We start from the raw sequence: 21,617 nt of genomic DNA, 5'->3' as shown, positions 1-21,617 counted from the left end.
TGCATGGGTCTTGCAGACAGCACAAGGTTTTCGGATGGAGTTTTTTTGTTTCTTGTCAGCAATCTTGTCTGCCAAGACCGATAGCGTTTGCAGCCCCTCAAATAGTTGTCAGCTCCCAACTTCTGAAACAGACAATCCAAGAGACTGTACTGCATCCAACTAGTTTGCTCAGCAATATTTTTGATGTAGACAAAAAAAACAGGAGGCAATAGGGTGGTCATACACTCAACAGAGTTGGTTAAAATAGCGACATTTTAAGATGGATGCAATTCACCTCCTCAGGAATGTCTTGTGGCAAAAGGAATCACTAATGTGTCTCAAATTTAAAGATGCTTACTTGCCCATACCTATTTTCAAGCAGTTTCAATGGCAAAATTGAACATACCAATTCACAGCTCTCCCGTTCAGTCTCCCCTTCACTCTTTGGAGCTTTACATAGCTGACAGAGTCAGTAGCAAAGGATTTGAGAAACCAAGGCATTTGACTAATTGTCTATTTAACATGATATTCTCATGAAGTTACGCAATTGGTTTTCTCTCTCAGCATGTGAATGTAACTATCAACCTTCTAGGGAATCCTGGCTTCCGGATCACTGTCCAGATCTTACAGTTGTGTCTGGCCCAGTTGTTGACCTTCTTTGGCTCCCAGATGAAGTAATTGAGGCCTCTGACTACACAATACAAAGATTTATAACAAAGAAGAAATTGAGGAAAATAATGGCAAGAGGCCTGCCTCTCTTAGTTGAGACAAATAGAGAAAATTGTTGAGCACCTCTCGGCTTCGATTTGGGCTTATTTTTTTGCAGGCCCTCTCCACCAGAGAACCTTCACTGAATGGCAATAGCTCCCCTCTGCAAGGGTCTCTCATACGGCGACAGTTCCCCTGTCGGAAGACACCAAACAAGAGATGCATTGGTGGCTCACTCATATGGGAGAATGGAATGGACAGGCAATATTTGGTTCTCTCCTGAACCTGGGGATAGACTCAATTAACAGCAGGAAAGGTTGGGGTGCCAGGTGTGGGGACAAGTGGTCTTCATAGGAATAGGAAATGTACATCAACTTCCTAGAGCTGCTTGCAGGGTCTTTAGCAGTGAACGCTCTAATGAAAGATGGGTTGAAATGTTGCCGCCTCTTGAAAATGGATAACACTGATGGAGTAAATAAAAAGATTTTTTTGGGTGGTGGGAGGGCGGGCGAGTTGGGGGGCATGAAGTCAAACATGTTGACTGAGTCGTCAAAAAAATGCCATTTTTGCCTTCACTGCAAGGCAGCAGTCGGAATGGAACATCAACCAGACACTGCCAACCAAATTGTAGACTGGAATTCCAGGTTTCTACTGGACAGCAGTGATCTAGATTTTTCTAACTCTGAGCGCTGGGGCCCTTGCCAGCTGTACAAGTTTGTCTTCCGATTCAACAGACAGTTTCCCTGATTTTTCAACTGGAAGCCCGACCCAGAGGCAAAGATATCAGTTTCCTTCCTACAGGATTGATCAAGAGCTCTTCTTTATGCATTTCTTTCCTTTATCTTGCTCTCCAGAGCGACAGCTCAGGTTCACATGCAAATGGCAGAACTGATCCGGATTGCACCCCTGTAGAGATCCCAGGTGTCATTCCTAATTCTACTGGAGGTCTCATGCGACTGCCCAGTTCGTTTGCCATGATGTTGATATCCACTGACTGATTCCCTAGGCATGATTCCCTAGGCAAACTCAATTCTTTATTGCTGAAGGTTCGGCTGAAGTTGGTAGCTTGGAGAATTTCCAGAATAGATGTTAAGTGTCGGGCCTTTCAAACAAGGCACAGAATGCATCGCTGGGGCATGGGCAGCCAGCACCTGAAAGCAATTCAGTTCTTCTCAGAGACACTAGCATCTAGAACAGGACCTCAACCCCACTCAAACAGATATTATTCACATCCTACCTCTTCTTTCAGTGTTGGAGAATTCTAGAATGGAGTACAGGTCTTTAAATACATTTAGATCTGCCAGTTCAGTGGGCCATTTCATTTTCCAGGCCCCTGTCAGTTAATATATTTTAGTTTAGCTTGGTTTGTAGATTTGGGTTGTCATCGCGATGTTGCAGTTTTTACATTAGTTTGCTAAGAAGGAACTATCCAAGAAACAATTGTATGCCAAGCTGGCGACCTGCTTTGCTTAATTTCATATTGTGGGTGTCGGAGCCCTGGACAATTCTAGTACAAGTTTTACCCCATGAACTTTTAGCACTGGCAGAAAAACAAAAAGGGCTTCTTCGTTGCTTGAACAAATTTTAAATCACGCTTAGGTGAGTATAGATCATGTAGTGTCATTCAACTATTGATTTCACTCAAGAAGCTTTTTGCAACAGTGTCAACAACTATGTTGCCCAGGTGGGTAAGATTGATCATGTCAGAGGCATGCAAGGATATTTCTATTTTTAGAGCACACTCTATTAGGGCTGGCATGGCTATGGAGTCTTTGTTGACCGGTATCCGACTGGAGGAGATCATGAAGTGTATATTTATTTAGGCATCCCTTATAGCCACAGCTTCTTCTACCTTATATCTGTTGGTTGTTAGAACTGATATCTGACTGGCAATGTGTAACCTACCTCGATGTAATGTGATGTAGTGTGCTGAGATGGTTTAATCCATTCCTAAGCAACAGAACTCAACGAGTCCGGGTTAACCAAGCAATCTCAACCCCTTGTCCTCATGCATTTGGGGTCTCGCAAGGCCCACCTTATCTACTGATATGGACCGTGTTATGAACTAGGCCTTTCTCACCTTTTATTACTAATTGCACATGTGTTTGGAATATATTTATTTAGGCACCCCTTATAGCCATAGCGCCTTTTACCTTATATCTGTTTGTTTTTAGAATTGATATTGGACTGTCAATGTGTAACCTACCTCGATGTTAAGCGCTCTGATACCCACGGGTCTTGTTCGCGCTATACAAAACTCTATAATAAATAAATAAATAAATAAATAAGTGTGCAGATTGGTTTTCGGAGTCTGTCTTCAAGCGTTTCTGTTCAAGCCTTTTTCAAACCTAGCTGATTTGGTCATGCTAAAACCTTCTGAGAGATTACAAGCTCTCTTTGCACTCACCCCCCCCCCCCCGCCAAGCCCCCTATTTAAAACAATTCTACTCATGCCCTGGTCGGGAGAAAACATCCAATCATTTCTAGTGTGGGAAGAGATTGGTGAAGAATGGGTGAATAAATAGACTTCAACATTCAAGTTAGTGACTGTACAGACTCACAGGGAATTCCAAATCTGGGCCTACAGCTTCCTGCAGCCTTCCTGTTCCTAAATGTAGATTTGCTTAACTCCAGGAAAATTAGAAATTTGCTAGAGTTCAAACACTGATGTAAAATTAGCATAATCAGAGAGGCTGTGAAGGGAGAGCTGATATATTGAGAATGCTGCTGTCACCAAAAGAGACAACTAGATTTCTGACATATTTTATAAAAGCTGAATGCAGTTCTCCAACCACATTTAAATTCTCTCTAGAAGTGTCGGTGTTACGCTGTCTTTTGGGTCCACCCTCAGATCCATTCTATAGCATATTAGCATTGGACTGAAACTGACTCATGCACACATGCACTGGCTGATTACAAGCAGTAGTTCCTGCACTTGCACCGAGATTTTTACGCCTCAGAAAGCAATCATGGAAACTGGACCAAAGTTCACTGGGTTGATACTTAGATCAATAAGCGGAAAAACATCCATCAGTAAGTTCTGACCTATGGCCCCTTTAAATAATCAGCAACACATATGGAACTTTGCATTATGACCTCAAGAACAAAAGAAAGAACCATCTCAAATTCCGAAAGACTAGCCTTCACACTGTGGGACAGTTGGTTGTTCTACAGACAGTGAGACAATGTATGAAGTATCTTTGCAACGGAGGCTAAATCTTAGCCTGATAGCCTCTACCCCGTCCCTTGTCTATTCCACAGCTCATGTAGGGAACCTGATGTACTTAGAAGAGTCTACTCAGCAACTGCTCCTTATGTGGCCCAATTGCTACTAGACCAACTGGGCTATTTACGGGCACCAAAAGGACAGCCAGTAGCCCCTACACTCCACTCACCAGGGAAACAGTGTTTATTCAAAGTTTTATATAGCGCGAACAAGATCCTTACAGATATCAGAGCGCTTCACAAAGACAGGGTAGGGGCAGTAGGGATGAACAGAGGTAATGGGAGCAGTGTAGTAGTCACTAACATGATAGGATAATAATAACATACATAAAACATATCAATATACAATCAGGTAAACCAGTAATATAAGACGGCACAAGTCATTGATCCCACTACAGAGGTGTTCAGGTACGTCTTGGGTGTGTGGAAGGCTTATACCAATGTTTTAGTATAGAGAGAGCACTGAGTGGGGGCATCGGGAGAGTGAATCAGTGAACCAACGTGTATCATATATTGGTCGGTAGTAAGAAAGTAGCGTAGTAGTGTCCCCATCAAGTAGAAGTATAGTGCCCAAGGACAAGGTGAGCATTGATACAAAGCAGTGCAGGGTCTCTGATCCAGCACCTATAAGGTTCAGGAGATCTTGGCCAGAAGGATGGTTTTCACCTCTTTCTTGAAGAGTGCAGTGGAGGAGATACGCCTGGTTTCAGGGGGGAGCGCATTCCAGATCCTGGGTGCCATTCCTGAGAAGGAGCGCTTGTATGTTTTCTCTTTCCGGAATCTACGAGGTTTCAGGAGTAGATTTTTTGAACTTCTATTGGACCTCGAACCTCCTGATATAGACAACTTTTGAGCGAGGTAGTTGGGTGCATTGTGGTGCACGGCCGCGTGTGCCATAACTGCAATTTTTAGCTGAATTCTGGCTTCAAAAGGCAGCCATTTTAGGGACTTTAAGTCTGGGGATATATGCGAATGTTTTCTTGAGCCAGTAATGAGTCTCGCGGCAGCGTTCAGGGAGGCTCTTAAGGGTGCTGTTGTGGATAGCGGGAGTCCGCTGAGGGCCACAATTCCGTAGTCTATTCGAGGGATGACTAACGCTTGTACAGCAGTTTGGAAGTCTTCAGCAGGGAGGAAGGGTTTAATTTTCCTCAGTGTGTTGATTTGGAAATTAGCTGCTTTTGTGGCTTTGCTGACGTGCTGCTGCATGTTGAGCTTGGCGTCGAGTGTGATGCCTAGGGATTTCGCTGAGTCCACGATGGTGGGTTGGACATTGAGTGCTGTTAGGTTATTGAGCCATGTTTGGGTGGTGGAAATTTTCGCCGGGGGTGAAATGAGTAGGAACTCAGAGCATTTAGTTTGAGGTGATTATCGGCTAGCCAAGATTGAGTGTTAATAAGCGTGGAATTCAGATGTTTGATATCTTCCGGGGATTGAAGCTTTAGGTAAAGTTGTGTGTCGTCGGCGTACATATGGAATTGGACATTGGAAGCTTGGAGCAAGGTGGCGAGCGGTTCCATGACGAGGTTGAACAATGTGGGGGAGAGGGAGGATCCTTGTGGAACACCTAGATCTGCAGGCACAGGTGAAGATAGCACATTGTCGATCTTGAACTTCTGAGACCGGTTGTGAAGGAAGGACGAAAACCATTTGAGAACAGTTCCCGATAGACCCATTCTAGTGCTTAGCAGCTCCAGCAAGTTCTCATGTTTGACCGTGTCAAATGCTGACGAGAGGTCAAGAAGGATGAGGAGGCAGGACTCATTGCGATAAAGAATTTGGAGGGCGTCATCAATTATGTGCGTCATAGCTGTTTCCGTGCTATGTTTCGCTCGAAAGCCTGATTGATGAGAGTTGAGGAGGTCAAATTGGTCAATGTGTTTTGTTAGTTGGAGTTGGACGCATTTCTCCAGCAGTTTGGCCAGTGTGGGGATATTGGTGATGGGCCGGTAATTGTTTAGGTCAGACGGATCAGCTGTAGGTTTCTTGAGTATAGGCGTGACTTGCCCCACCTTGAGGGAGTCTGGAATGAGGCCTTGTTGCAGGGAGCAGTTGATGATTTTGGTCCATAGAGGGAGGAGCAAGGGGATGAAGTCTTTTACAGCATTAGCAGGTAGAGGGTCTGTGAGGTGAATAGAGGGCTTCAAAGTGCAGAGCAGTTTGTGTATTGTTTCTTCCGAGTAGGTATCGAAGTACAGCCAAGATGCCTTGTTTTTAGGTTGAGTGTTAGCCATTCTGGTGTGGTTGGGGAATCGGCTTACATCCATGATGAGGTCATTTCTTATGTTGTCAGTCTTTAGCTTAAAGAAGACAGAGAAGGCTTCACAGTGTGGGGTGTCGCTTGTTGTGTTGTTTGATTGTACGGGTTGTGTCTTTGTTTGGGTCTTGATTAGTTCGAACAGTTTTCTTGGCCTGTTTTTTGCTTGGTCTAACTGGCGGCTGAAGAAGTCCAACTTTGTGCGCTTTATTTTCCTGAAGTAGGCATTTCTCTTGTTCTTAAGCCTTTTGAGGTGCAGTGCTGAAGGGTCCGATCTCCAGGTGCGCTCAGCCATTCGCATAGTACGCCTGTCGTCATTGAGTCTATCGTCATACCAGGGGTTAGAAATTTTGGTGGAGACTCTCTTCAATTGCAGTGGGGCGACTTCATTGACTATTGTATTCATAGATTCAAGGTAGTGGTCAGTCGGTGATTGAACATCCGAGGCACCTGAAGGGGGAAGGAGTAGATTGTCGACGTCTGCAAATGTCACTCCTAGGATAAACGGTACTACTCTGATTATCAGTCACTGTTGGCTACTAGTGTGAGCTTGAGCAGGCAGCTAGATGTTTCTTAGGCTTGTCAACAGTTGCGTGGCTCACTTGAGAATTTTCTGCACTGATTGAATTACATAAAGATGCCTACTCGGACAGAAGGCCCTGCCATAGTACTGGGAAAAAAATAGACCTCAATGATATACAGAGTTTAACTGGAATTAATGTGAATTTCACTGCGCTCATCTGAAGAACCAGGACAGGTTGCTTATCGAAATAAAGGGCAAGATTCTGAAATACTTCAGGTAAGTTAATGCCAGGCATCCACGTACCAAGTCTGATCCTGGGAGTACCAGGACTCTGTTCCTGAAGACAAACTTTTCCTTCACGTTTATATTCAGCCAGCTGGAAAGCTTCCATTCATGAGCTGCAGCTAAAGAGGAAAGCAGGTTAGACTAGGTGGATTTAAACCACTGCCAGGCAGGTCAGAACATGCTCTGGGTGTTGTTGGAATAGGAAACAAAGTACAGGTCAGAAAAGGATTCTGGGTATCACATCTAGAGAAGAGGAGAAGAACAAACAAAGGGGTAGGATAGATGTGAAAAGAAGAAACAAATATTTAAAGTCTAGTTCCAGTAAGAAGAATTAAAGGAAGCTCAATGCCTGTTGGGACAAAAGTTGCATTTGAAGGCATCCTGCCTCAGGTTTATGCATTCTGACATGCCATATATTTTACGTTATGACCCTCGGAACTCAACAAGGTGTGATTTTATCAGTTACTTAGCAAAAGTACCAGACTGTTTTGGGCAATGGATACAATCAAAAGGGCACTCCCCACCTCAACTGAAAGCTGGGCACCGACTCCTCACAACACTAGATGGAGAGTGACAGTTTGCAAAGCAGTTAAGCTACTAAACAAAAGCACTGGCATTTTTATTGGTACCTCTGCGAGATTAGCAATGAACCCGCTCTTTAAAAAAGATGTGCAGTCTACAAACATGTTGACGCTTAACTCATCCGCTAATTTAACCCTACACCACTGTTGCACGTTGTGTTCGAAAGAAATGGTTGCTGTAAGTCGAAAAACATCAGAACCACCCGTCTAAGACTAAAGATTACCATGTTATTACTCACAGAAGATCTGAAAAAAATCTCAACTCCAAACAAGGGTTTTATCTGCTTGTGTGTTCCCCAAACACTGCATAAATCATGACCAAGGCCAACCACTCCCGGAAAAAGACCCTCAAACTTTGTTTCACATACTGCTCACAGACAAGTGCTTCCATCTAACACTTGAGAGTAGTGAAGAATTTCAGCTCAGGGTGGCGATTTACTTCAGAGATAACTGGAATTACGCTCCTACTAACTCTGCTGTCTACTGAGCTCCTCTCAGTGAATGACATCCTCACAGTTTACAGCTATATATCTACAATTCTATATGAGGCTACTGGAATGATGATACTTCACACAGGAATCGAACAAGCATCAGCTACCATTTGGACATGCATTTACCATTGAAGTGATCATACAAGGCTGCACATTTCTGATTCTGTAGTAGCTCATCATTAGCTAATCTAGAGACAGTTTGGACCCCATTCAGACGCTTGGCCCCTGGCATGAATTATGACACACTTGAGAAGCTCGACTGGACTTGTCATTTTTCAAATTTGCCAAATGATCAAGAACTGCCCGATGATGCATACTCCACTATAGAACGCATTGCAAAGTCCGGGAAAATCAACCCGCTTGTGAGCAGTCACACCTCAATGCAGTGGTACAATGCCTATTTGGGTATGGGCTCACCCTACTCCAGGAAAAAAGAGAATTCCTGAAAGACTGTATTGAATTCTTTAGATATATGTTCTCAGGTCAGAAAGTTCAAGCGAACTTAAAGAGAGTATAAGACATTAGCAGATAAGACTTGTGAGAATGTAACTGCTGTGCTCGACTTACTGAGATTGCCCACATACTAAGAGCGATTCAAATCAGACATGGGCTCCTGCAATGAGTTATCGAGGATTCCTGCAAAGTCAAAGTGGGCATGGCATAAAGGAAACAAATCTGCAATCTCTCCACCAACGACAACCTATTCCAGGACTTCAATATATACTTTATTCGGCATAAAAACACCACCATAGAAGCACAGGCTAAAAAACAATTCATACATTTAAAATTTCGACACCAGGGGAACATAACTTAATGAGCGTTGCTAGCCCTGCTAACATAAAAAAAAATAAACTCCCTCATTTATACATTTCATTACACATACTTTCTATTTCACCAGTGGGAGGACAAGCAACGGGCCAGTCACACATTCCCTCTGGTGTTCCTGAGACGCATTGCCACTCTTAAAAAATGTACAGTACAATACAACGTTAAAATCTCAGAGGAAAGTTTTAAATATAATAAAGCCGCTTTAGCCTGCCTAAAGCCAGCTTATTTTGAAATCCTTTTAAAAAAATGTTTCCTAGGGTGCATGTAAAACTGGCATAGGAGTACAAAATGAAGGGTATCCTGCGGAGATCGATGAACGCAGCCGCAGGGGCCCTTCTGCTCCACCGTCTTGGTAAAACCTACTGGGACCGCAAGGCTATGATGTAGGGAATCCAGCCTAAAACGCGTCATTAAGAATCTATCTTGGGCACTGTGGATGAGATACAAATAAGGTTCAATGCCCAAGCAGGATTTAGTTAGAATGTGCATTCTCACCGAAGGCTTTCTTATCTCATAATCTTCCCTGCTGGAACCCAAATGTTTCAAAATCTCCCCCTTGACCATAACCTTGTCTTTGGCCACCAATTTTGTTGGGTAAGTGAACAATTTGGGATGACCCAGGTCCTCAAGGATTCCCTAACATAATTAAGCCATGGATTCTCATCCCTTTATCCCTTGCCATGCAATCCTTTACAAGTTCACTTGTCAGTGAGGCCTCTGGGTTAGTCCAGATTTTAACCCAACAACTTATGGGTTTTAATTTTATCCTATCACTAATATAAGCAGCACCCAATTCCTCGTGAACAGTGAAGCCCGGGGTGCTTTGAGGCACTTTTAATAATCTTCTGAAAAAGTTGTTCTCTTCAATATGGAGAGACTTAGCATCCACACAGCCCCATACCTCACTGCCATGGAGTACTTTGGCACAGCATATTGAATTGTAGAGATTCAGAACCTGGTCGGGAGACCAGTGGCCCAACCTTTGGGCGCAATTCATAATTGCACCCGTGCTTCTGGTAAGGCTACAACATTTTTCCTCCAACAAAGGTTTAAAATTGAGTCGAGAGTCAACTAATATCCCCAGGTATGAAAAGGACTGAACTTTTTCTATACAATGCGCCCCAATCATGTATTTGTAGTTCTTTTTGGGCACCTTTCCTACCTCCATTATGTATGATTTAGCCAAATTTGCTGACAGGTCCAGCCCATCCATAAAATGGACAAACCCGCCTAACAATCTTTGGAGGCCCGGGGAGTTCGGGCCAGCAATACTGCATCATCTGCATAAAGCAGAACCCGAACCCCCCTGGCCCCTATCCTTGACGAATCCACTCCCAGACCGGCCAATGCTTTCTCCAGACCATTAATGTACAAGGTGAATAGAAAGGGCGCCAATCTGTAGCCCTGTCTAACTCCCCGTGTACATGAAAACCGGTCAGTCATGCTGCCCTCTTCATTATACCGAACCTGGGCGACGGTGTTCCAGTGTAGGGATCTCAGGATATTTACTAGCCCAATATCCACTCCTAGCTCCTCCATGAGTTCCCGTAGTTTTGTACGGTTTACCCGGTCAAATGCCGCCGTCAGGTCCATAAAGGCCAGGTACACTGTCTCTTAACTAGCGATCGTGTACTTGGCCGTCAGGAGGTACTGATTAAGGAATTGGTCAGTTGTAGAGCGACCGACCCTAAACCAATACTGTGTGTCCGTAACGATCTTATTTTCCTCTGCCCATTTTAATAAACGATTGAGTATAGCCCGACCCAGGACTTTCATGGACACATCAATGAGGGAGATGGGTCGATAACAAGACGGGCTCTCCCTATCTCCATTTTTAAAGATTGGTACAATTGTTGCTGGGGACCAAGATGCAGGCATGCCCGTGCTTACTGCAGCATTTATAACCCTGGTCAATATTGGGACCCACAAATCAGCTTGAGCCCAAAACAAATCAGGGGGGACCCCGTTTGGCCGCGGCACTTTATTGCTAGTCAATCCCTCCATGCTCGCCTTGATTTAATTCAGTGTAAAAATTATTTGTTCTTCCCTTCCTTGCCCCTCCTTAGTTACTAGACAATCCTCCAGGGTGGTATAATTGTATAGGTCATTAAAATGCTCGAACCAGAACTCCGACAAGATATGGTTTACAATCTTAGGCTTATCCCTATCTTGGAAGCATGGCTCATTAATGACCTTCCAGAATGCCGTCATGTTTTTGGTGTCAGCTGCTTCCCCTAAATTCTCCCAGGCCTGCTGTTGGAGTTGGGTTTTGCGGCGCTTAACCGCCTCTTTATATTGGCCTCGACATGCCATAACCATGTTTTTATCCCCGGAGCGGCTTTTCAGTGCCAATTTAAGCTCTCTCAGGGCCTTAGAGCAGGCCTGATCAAACCACCCTTGTTCCACCGTGCCTTTTTTTCCAGGCTTGGCCCTGAGGAGTCCATCGATATACATTGTTACCCCTTCATAGGCCTTGACTAAATCAGCCCCCTTCACTGCCGGATTCAGGCACTTCCACACATGGCGGTGTTCGTCCGCCATTAATGCTCCATAGAAGGCAGCATCTTCCATCTGGGACCATCTCCGCCTTCTCCCCTGGTCAACCGCTGTTAACACCCTGTTCTCACCCTTCTTTGCTTGGGGTATTGTCCTATTGGGGTCCCTCAATACAATGACTAGGGAGTTATGATCACTGAAGGCGCTCCACTTAGGGTGACCAACCGTCCGTAAATTTCATGGACAGTCCGTAATTTCGGCCGTCTGTCCGTTGTCCGTGAAGGATTCTTTAACGGACGCCATTTGTCCGTAATTTTAACCCGGGCACCGGTCGCACTACCCTAAAGCCGGCACAGCTTCCACCCTCCTCCCTTCATGACTCTGATGCAAAGCTCAGATACCCCGCAGCATTGGAGGCACAGCGGGATGGCACCCCTCACACCTTCAGCCCTTGATGAGCTGTTAAAGGTGCTTGAAGGGGACGGAGAGGGAGGGGCGGCAGCTTCAGGAGCAGGGGCATCTATTCAGATGCAAACAGCCCTGAATGCGCCATGTCTCTGCGATTAAGGAGGGCTTCACACATTCCATTTCTGCCCTGGGCCCCAAAAATACTAGAACCGGCCCTGATTACACTGCGCAGCACTGGTTCGCTTCACAGAGCTTAAATAAGTACTGTCACTACATTTTAAACAAACCTGGGTTCTTCTAACATGCAGTCTTAATGTAATAACATTAAGAAATGGCACAATCACACCCACACTGATTAACAAAGTATGGAGGACAATCAGTTAAATCAGTGCTCTTGGAGCATCTCCTATAAGTACTGTACATCACAGTGGGGGATGGCAAAACTAACATTTTGGAAAGAGCCTGTCTTCTCGTTGTCTTGTTCAGGAAGGGGTGAGGAGCCCTACCCCACCCTGGAAGAGACCAAGATTATACTAGAATACTGCATGGCCACCCCTGTGCCCACTCTGGTGGATCCTGTTCCCCCTCCTGTGATGGCTCCTGCCCCGCCCCAGTGATGGCTCCTGTCCCCCTCCTGTGGTGGATCCTGTCTCTGCCCTGGGTGGCTTCTGTCCCAGTCCTGGAGTGGCTCCTGCAGCGAGGGTGAAGTTCTTGATGGACCTCTTGTCAAAAAGGCTCCGCTAAAAATTTATATGAGTGGATGGCTGGATGAATTAGTGAAAGGGTAAATGAATGAAAGATTGAATAGATGGATAGTGAGAGAGGATGGATGGATTGATGAGTGAGTGGAAGGATGGAAGAGAGAAAAGGTAAATGGCTGGATGTATGGGTGGAAGGGTAGCTGGATGGGTAAAAGGGTGGATGAATGAGTGAAAGGATAGATGAGTGAAAAGGTGGATGATGAGTGAGTGGGTGGATGGATAAGTAAAATGATAGATGGATTGATGAATTGACAAATGCAAGGGTGAATGGATGGACGAATGAGTGAAAGGGTGGATGTAAGGATGGATGAGTGAGTGAAAGGGAGGGTAGATGGACAAACTGATGAATAGATGAGTGAAGGAGTGAAAGGATAAATGGATGAGAGAAAGGATGGATCAGTGATAGGGTCAATGGATGGATTCGTGAATGGATTAGTAGATGGATGGGTGGGTGGATGGATGGAAGGAAGGATTACTAAGTGAAAGGGTCGATGGAGAGAGAAAGGGAGGATGGATGGATGACTGATAGAGTGGAAGGGTGGAAGGATGAGTGACTGGGTGGATGGATGAGTAAGTGAAAGGATGGCTGGATGGGTGAAAGGGTAAATGGCTGGATGGATGAGTGAATGGATGGATGGATAGAAGAGTGGATCGATGAGTGTACAGATGGATAGGGTGAAAGGGTGGATGGATGGATAATGGATGGATGAGTGAAAGGATGGATGAGGGGATGGGTGAGTGAAATAATAGATGGAAGGATACATGATGGATAGGTTTGCAAATTGTTGAATATGTTTGGATATGGCTGGGCTTACTTCTATACTATTGCGCGACCTCTGATGTGTCTGTAAAACGTATCCAATTGTCATGTAGTTTTGTCCTGAATTTTGACCTCCTGTCCTGAATTTGTGTCCTGAATTTCGACCCTTTGTCCTGAATTTTTACACTCACTGTCCTGAATTTGCACCAATGCCAGTTGGTCACCCTAGCTCCACTCTATACCAAACCCCATGACCTCGCGTTTCAATGTGATTGATACAAAGATAAAATCTATGACTGAGTCGCAGCCTCTACCTTTAAAAGTTGGGCACTCCCAACCCGAATCCCCTCCTTTCAGTAGGTCCAGGGTGTGTTGGAGTGCATAAGTTCCCAGCACCTTTTCAAGCTCTTTTCACTCTGTGGTGTGCTCTAAATGGGGGCCCTTTTACAATGGGCAAGAAGACCAATTGCCCCCACTATTTTTCACGTTGGGACAAAGGTGACAATTGAAATCTCCTGCGAGCACCAACTGTAACATGCCTCCCCAGCCAACCTCTTTTCCAGTTCTATGAATCTGACCCTGCCTCTATCGCATGGTAAAAGTTCACAAAGAGTATCTTCTGACTCCTCGTGCAGAGTTTTAACCCCTGTAGGACATCCGAGTCCCAGCTCTATTCCAGGACTTATTCAACTACTGAAGTTTAAGCTATGCGACTTTCAACGCTGCTGAAGATGAGCACACTACCGCGTGCTTCTTCCACACTTGGGTTTCGGTGTGGAATTAGTTTAGTGATTCATTGTGATTTTGTGTAAAGAGGAGTTATAATGGCAAACTGATAATTTATTGAACATAAGTAACGTATTATGATTGGTGTATGTGACAGGAAAAGGGAGTTATGAGAAATGTAGTTTTGTTTGTTAACTGTTCATTGGCTGTGTTTTGCAATAAAGGATCTTTAATAGAAATGATAATTCTTGACGCACTAGCTAGAAAGGTTTTTTTCTGTAGAATAGCGAGGGAACAGTGTAGCGTGTGCGGACACTGCTCTGCTGGGAAAAGAGAATTTAAAGCAAGCATTGGCAAAGTAATTAGTCAAGCCTTTTTTGGCTTTGCCAAATCTTTTTGTTGGTGCAATTTAAAATCGGCAAAATGAAACCTAAAATGGCTATGCAATGCTAAACAGCAATAAATAAATACCACGCATCGGCACGTAATCGAGATTACTTTTTAAAAAAAAAGTATAATTAATACCGCTTGGCACTGTGCAGGGGTCTTAAGAGGCAGTGGCTAGAAAGTGTAGTAACTCATACACAATACGCGTCCCATAATCCAAGGGATGCAGGGCAAAGTCAGGCATAGTAGGTGTTCTGTGGATGCACGTGCGGCTAACAGCGAAGAGATGGAACCATTGATAAATAGTTGGATTGACTTGAGAAAGTGGAAAGGCCACCGGAGATCACATTCATTTCCCAGGAGAAAGAGTAAAATTAAAGTTTGACCTCACCTGTCAGAGACTGCCTCCAGCTCCACTTTCTTGTCGCTGTGCAGCAGCTGGGTCACGTAGTGTCGGATAAGTCCCACAAAAAAGGTGATAACGACTATAGGCAGCACCACCCAGAGTCGGATAGAGGAGTCCAGGAGCAGCTCCACGGCCGCCATGATGCCCTCTCGCCCAACTGCTGCCGGATGACTCCAAAGTAGTGCTGGAAGTTAAAAACTTTACGACTGCCCTTGGACCCCACCGACAACTGTCCCCAAGATGACCCGCACAAAGTCCAAAACTTGAGCAGTTAAAACGGTGACGTCATCGCCGTTGACATCTCTTTGCACCAACCTGTGACGTAACACCCACGAGAAAGTCGCTCCGCTTACGCTTTGACGTCAGACTGGCTGCCCACCGGAAGTGCTGGGAGATATGACGTTACCGCGCACCTGGCAGGAGGCGGTAAACTCCGGGGTGTTTCTCAGCTTCCTAAAGTCCTGAAAAGGAAGCTCATTGGTCACATGGACAGCACAAACACACCTGTCCTGTACACCGGAAGTCGTAAACTTGAACCGGAAGCTCTTCTTCTAAAGGCGGAAGTATCAGTAACACGTCCGGGGTTTGGGACTTGGGAGCAGTGGTTCCGCACCCAGATGGTAAATATAGTTCCTTGCATCATTGTGTTGAGTACAGAGATTCTTTTTTTTATTTTCTGGCGCTCCGATACGAATGGTTTTAGGTAGCTCTAGGTTGACGGGGGAAACCATGAGCCGAGGGGAAAATAGGTTCACAGAGAACCGTGTGCCATTTTCATGTTATGAAGTGTACACGTGTGTCACACATTTTTAATGACAATTTCTACTGCCTGCTCAGTTGTAATGACCTTAGTCGTAGTATACTAACCCCACTCGCATTTTTAATCGTCCCATGATAGCAGATCTGTTAGTAGCAGTGATGTCTAGGCTATTTGAATACCAATATTGTATAGTAGCATTTTATAGTTTCATACCCCTCTGTGGATCGCTAAAGCGCATTATAAGGCGGGTAGCATGGTACGCTTGTGGAGTGCATGAGTGGCAGTGTTATCATTGTTGTGTTCCTATGTGGGTAGTATTTTGGTTCCCTGTGTGAATGGCAGACTTTCCCAACTCCCATGCAGGTTTAAGGTCGAGGCTACGCTGCCTGCAGCAAGAACAGTTGTGATCAATTAAAGGACTTTACTCCCGCCTCCTGCTCCTGACTGGTTCAGTCCAGTGTGGCTCTTATTTGCTGCCACCCAACTGGTTCAGTTAGCTATGCATCATTTCTGTTTTTCCTCGTAGGAGCACCAGCCAAGCACTGTTTTATTACACTTGCATTGCTCTTGTGTTATTTTGGCAGAACTTTTTTCACTGTTGCGCCCATCACTTTTTGACCGTGGTATTGCTCACTCGGTCTCTCCCACAGCAGTCCCTTCAGTTGGATGGCGTTCCAAGCTGCATGTGCGTCTCTGCCGTTCCCTCAGACACTTACTTATTTTGCGGCGTAAAATCGAGGCTGCGGTCATCTCTTTATTTATTTACTTAAAGTTTTATATAGCGCTAGCTTGACCGGTAAGTATCGGAGCGCTTTACATACACATAGTAAACAGCAGAAGGATAATACATTACATTGTAGGCAAACCACAGAAAAAATACAGCATGGGAAGTAAATATACAGTGGAGCGGAGGGGGAGAGAGCAATAAAAGAAATGGCGAGAGTGACATGGTCCAGTTACCCATTATTCTTGAGTGTCCAGAGAGAGAGGAGACAACTCGGATAAAGAAGACTAGGTTGATTGACGTTGGTCATGATAGTATTTGTTTAGGAGATGGAGTTTCAGGTCCCTTTTGAAACAGGGGAAGGAGGGGTTGCATCTAAGGACTCCAGGGAGAGCGTTCCATATCCTGGGAGCGTTGCCAGAAAACGATCGGTATTTATTTTTATTTATTTATTTTGAAAGTTTTATATAGCGCGAACAAGATCTTTGCAGATATCAGAGCGATTTACAGACGAAAGGAACAACGTGTGAGTAAATAGCAATTGCAGTGGGGAAGGTACATGTGGGAGCATAGTCAGCCAGATACATCAATAATGATACAAGTACAAATAATTGATAGCGTAAACACTCAGGCAGGTCAATAACACGCGTCATACCAAAATGCAAAAAAAGTAGTAAAACTGAATGGTACAACGTCTGTAAATATCCTCCCCAGTAATAGTTCAAGTGTATTTAGCCATGAGGATAGCTTTTACTTCTTTCTTAAAAAGCATGGTAGAGGAGATGAGTCTGATTTCAGGGGGGAGTGAGTTCCAGATCCTGGGTGCCATTCCTGAGAAGGAGCGTTTATACGTTTTTTCCTTGCGGAATCTTTGGGGCTTTAGCAGGAGGTTGTTTGTGCCTCTAGTGTTTCTAGAGCCTCCGGAAATCGTCAGCTTTTGGGCGAGGTATCCGGGTGAGCTCAGGTGAACAGCCTTGTGCGTGATGCAGGCGATTTTCAGATGAATTCTGGCTTCAAAAGGCAGCCAGTTCAGGGCTCTCAGGTCAGGGGAAATGTGTGAGTGTTTTCTTGAACCGGTGATGAGTCTCGCTGCAGCGTTTAGAGAAGCTCTTATGGGTGCCGTGGTAGTTAGGGGGAGACCGCAGAGGGCGATGCTGCCGTAATCTATTCGAGGGATGACTAGAGCTTGTACCGCAGTTTGGAAATCTTTGGCTGGAAGGAAGGGTTTGAGTTTCCTTAAGGTATTGATCTGGTAGTTCGCCCCTTTAGTTGCTTTGTTGATGTGTTCCTGCATGTTGAGGTTGGTGTCAAGTGTTATGCCTAGAGATTTTGCTGAGTCCACAATGGTGGGATGAACATTGAGTGCGGTTAGGTGTTTAAGCCAGATTTTAGTGGTAGTGATCTTCGCAGGCGGTGAGATCAAAAGGAACTCTGTTTTAAGAGCATTGAGCTTGAGATGATTAGCAGCCAACCATGATTGGGTGCTTCTGATCGTTGAATTCAAGAGCATAATGTCTTTGGGTGATTGTACTTTGAGATAAAGTTGAGTGTCATCGGCGTACATGTGGAATTGAACATTGGATGCTTGTAGCAAGGTGGTGAGAGGTTCCATAACTAGGTTAAACAAAGTTGGGGATAGGGAGGATCCTTGTGGGACGCCTAGCGTTACCGGTATTGGAGAAGACATCAAGTTGTTACTGTTGAATTTCTGCGTTCTGTTGTGTAGAAAGGACGTGAACCACTTGAGCACAGTTCCAGATATACCCATTCTTGTGTTTAATAGATCGAGTAAGTTCTCATGTTTGACGGTGTCGAATGCAGAGGAGAGATCACGAAGGATAAGGAGGCAGGTATCGTTTTGATCTAGGATTTGGAGGGCGTCGTCAATTATGTGTATCATAGCAGTTTCTGTACTGTGGTATTGGGTGGTTTCTTTTTCAATTTCGGAGGAATGAGTGAGTTGGAGCTTCTTAGTGTTCTGGATTGACCTGCTCTACTCAGTTTGTTATTTAAGTAGTTGGAGTCAGGAGAGTGAAGGGTTTTGTGTGTGATGCAGGCCAATTTATAGATCCATCTCCCTTCCATGGGAAGCCAATTGAGGCAGTTGAGAGCTGGAGTGATGTGATCAAATCTTTTAACTCCAGATACGTGTCGAGCGGACATGTTCAGCACAGCTCTTAGAGGGGCTAGGTGAGCCTTTGGAGTCCCTGTAAGGATGGCGTTTCCGTAGTCGATTTTAGAGAGAACTAGGGATTGGACTACTGTCTTGAGGTAATTGTGGGGTAGAAAAGGTTTCAGTTTCTTGAGGTGTTTAAGAGAGAAGAGAGCACTTTTTTCAGAGTTTTTGATGTGAGCCTCCTTTCTTTCCCTGAGCTGCTTGTTCCGTTTACATTTTATTACATGAAGTTTAGAACGTACACACTCAAGGCTCCCATTTAGCCCTGGCACTTCTTCTGTTCGACACAATTATTTCACGTTGGTAACTTTTACAGTATTGTGTTGATTTTATTCTTTACATCTCGTTAGTTTGCCTAACAGTTGAATTTTTCATTTTGTTTCATCATGTGCACTCTAACTCTAACGTGCATGTAATTCATTTATAGGACATTGGGTGTGTAGATAAAGTTATCGGTGTTCTGCCGTATGCCCTGGGGCTGTTCTGAGGCAGATGCTGCTGTCCGAAATAATCTTGATCACCTTCTTCCATTACTTCACTATGAGCCGTACATTGCGAACCTCGTAGGTCCCTTTCCAGTCGGGCATCTCCAAGATCATTATCTACCGAGCTCTCATGTTGCACCGCAGGCAACAACAGCGCCGACTACCCCACCCAACACCTGCTGGTTGTAGTAATCTGGGGGAAAGGTCATACATGAATAACATTGCAAATCTAACTGTTGACATTCACACACTCCATGTGTGAGTTTTGTCAGTGATGTTCCCTGTTGTCCTGTGTTCGTGCCATACTCGTACTGCATGCATATATGTGATGAAAGTAAAGAAAACATCGCCCTTTAATACTTAACCAACCCGAACAAGCGTCTGATAGTAAGGTACACGCCAGTGTACGTTTGCCTTCAATTATGCACAGTATTTTAACCAAAGGTGTGTTTTTAAGGTATCGCCTAGCGAATGCAGCGCATGCGCCGCTTCGCCTTGGCAAGACTATTGTTGTCGGTTTTGCTAGCGAAGGGAGACAAACCATGTGCACGCCTGGACATGCGATGTTGACGCGCATGGCATCACCTCTCTGCTTCCAGCTAGTGGCCGGACATCCAATGTGCACGCGCACCGCATGGCGTCTCTTTTGCTCGCGGGCTTGTTAACTTTTAACTGAGCACGGCGGCGCTTCACGGACACCGCTCTAAGTTTCTTTATATATTTCTTAACTTTAGCACAGAACGCAGCGCCCGCTTCAAGGACACCGCGCTCAGTGTTAAAGTTAAGAAATATATAAAGAAACCGAGCGTGGTGTCGGTGAAGCGGCGCTGCGCTCAGTTTTGTCTATTTATTGCATAGCGCGGGCTGGCGGCTTGTTTTTTTTTCTTCAGCGAACATATTACATTTCAATGGTCTTGGCTAACACCAGAATTAAAAATTAACAAACCAAAAAAAGGTGCAACACCCTCACACGTGCATATGCCACCACCATTTTGACAAAACAGAAACAGCACAAACGGACACAGCTCACTCATATATTAGGTGTCTCGAGAAAATATTATGTGTAGCTTGAATCATGGTTATTTTTCAGAAGGTAAAAATGGCCTTTCACTTTAAAGGTTCGGGGAAAGGGTTACCAAAGCGTTTTCGAAGAAGAGAAAGGCAGTGAATGCCTCAGTGAGTGAGTTTTGACAGAGAACGATGCTCCAAATCAAAGCTCATCTGGCGGCATCCACACGCTCGACCTATAACAAGAATGTGAGCACCCTGTCTATACCGCCTCTACCCCCACATGTTTCCTAGGAGACGAGGACACAAGCGCCCTGTGCCAAGGAAGAATCCCCGGCACACACTCCAGAATACTGCACGAGTGCCAAGACCGAGGGAGGTTCACAGCAATTAACCGGAAGTCAGACATGGTCTCTCCTTCCACGCTAGACTGCGTCCCTACCGGCAACAATGAAACTGTATCGAGACATCATCTTCTGACAGAGAACTGTCATTGAAACAGTCTGCCAAACCCCGACCGAGATGCAGGATTCATTGACAAAATCTTATAACACAAGTTACTCTGCTACATCTAGCTAGCAACACTTTGTTGCACAACCAACTCAACCCTTCACTTTTAGAATATCAGTCAAGAGCAGGTTGCAGCACACACACAGCAGTTATTCAGGCTGTGGAAGGAACCAGCCTTAATACAAGCTACTGTGACCACCGACTCCTGATGGCAACGTGTGATGTGTCTTTTGTTCGGTGATCATTCACCAACCCAGGTTACCTTTCCACCAGTGCTGTAGATAGCTACCAAACTCAAGTCAACCAAAGCATCAAAAATACTAGGCATAACATGATTCTAAATGACATGTCAGTAGGGGCAAAAGAGATGATTGTCACAAAAAAAAACTATCTGAAAAGGAGATTATTCCATATGTTGGACGCTGGCACCATGAAGACAACCCACCGTTCTTGCATCTCTTGAAATTCGAGATCAGAATTAAGCCATCATGGCAGCAACTTGCCTTACAAAATGAGCATTTGCAATGCAATAGGTCTTGCATTTACGCAAGTTTGAGCTATTAGTGTTGAAAATAACAATGCCTTTTTTTTTTACTTAAAGATAAATAAAAGGCATTGTCATTTACAATGCCAATAGCTTAAACTTGTGTAAGTGTGAGCACTATTGCTTTGCAAATGCTTGTTTAGGAGGCTAGGAATGCATATTGCTCCAAGCGTCGCTTTCAGTCCTGACCCCGCCTTCTGTAAAGTCTCAAAGTTATTTGCTATCCCTACTTGTTCTGTTTCTTGTTTTTTTGCTTTGAGCCCTAGCAGTTCCCTGTTCTGAGTTCCTCGGGCACTATTATGTATGTTCTCCGCAACCTCTAAAAGCCTGTAAGTGTAAGTCAGCTCCTTAACTTCTCAGAGTTAAGTGCTGAAGTATACAGTATTCAGTAGGTTGGCTCAAAGCCCTGTCAGCAGGCAGAACTCACACTGAGTATTCACCCATTCATTCTTAGGAACATGGAACAGGCCCATCATCTCCACGTTGCTGCACTAATGTATATTGGACTTTAACTTGCCTGTTCTTAGTGAAAAGATTTTGCACAGATTACGCTTTTGAATGAGGCTTACTTTGATTATCTACGTTAACCAAA

The 21,617-nt window shown here is 44.7% G+C and overlaps 2 protein-coding genes across 3 annotated transcripts in view; one reads left to right on the top strand and one right to left on the bottom strand.

Annotated features, from left to right (window-relative positions):
• Window positions 1-15,383, bottom strand: part of LOC144785911 (ER membrane protein complex subunit 3-like) — a 41,136-nt gene extending 25,753 nt beyond the window's left edge. Inside the window, exon 1 of the mRNA XM_078664781.1 lies at window positions 14,804-15,383. Within this exon, the coding sequence (XP_078520907.1) occupies window positions 14,804-14,958 (155 nt within the window). The 5' untranslated portion in view covers window positions 14,959-15,383. The remainder of the gene's footprint in view (window positions 1-14,803) is intronic.
• The window catches only part of UXT (ubiquitously expressed prefoldin like chaperone), a 51,620-nt gene continuing 45,303 nt past the window's right edge, over window positions 15,301-21,617 (top strand). For both annotated transcript variants that reach the window (XM_078664783.1, XM_078664782.1), the window contains exon 1: window positions 15,301-15,438. The gene's annotated coding sequence lies outside the window, so the exon portion shown is untranslated. The remainder of the gene's footprint in view (window positions 15,439-21,617) is intronic.

The sequence above is a fragment of the Lissotriton helveticus genome, chromosome 10 (assembly GCF_964261635.1).
Source record: "Lissotriton helveticus chromosome 10, aLisHel1.1, whole genome shotgun sequence".
NCBI classification, from domain to species: domain Eukaryota; kingdom Metazoa; phylum Chordata; class Amphibia; order Caudata; family Salamandridae; genus Lissotriton; species Lissotriton helveticus.
This window is presented reverse-complemented; position numbering and strand designations above follow the sequence as displayed.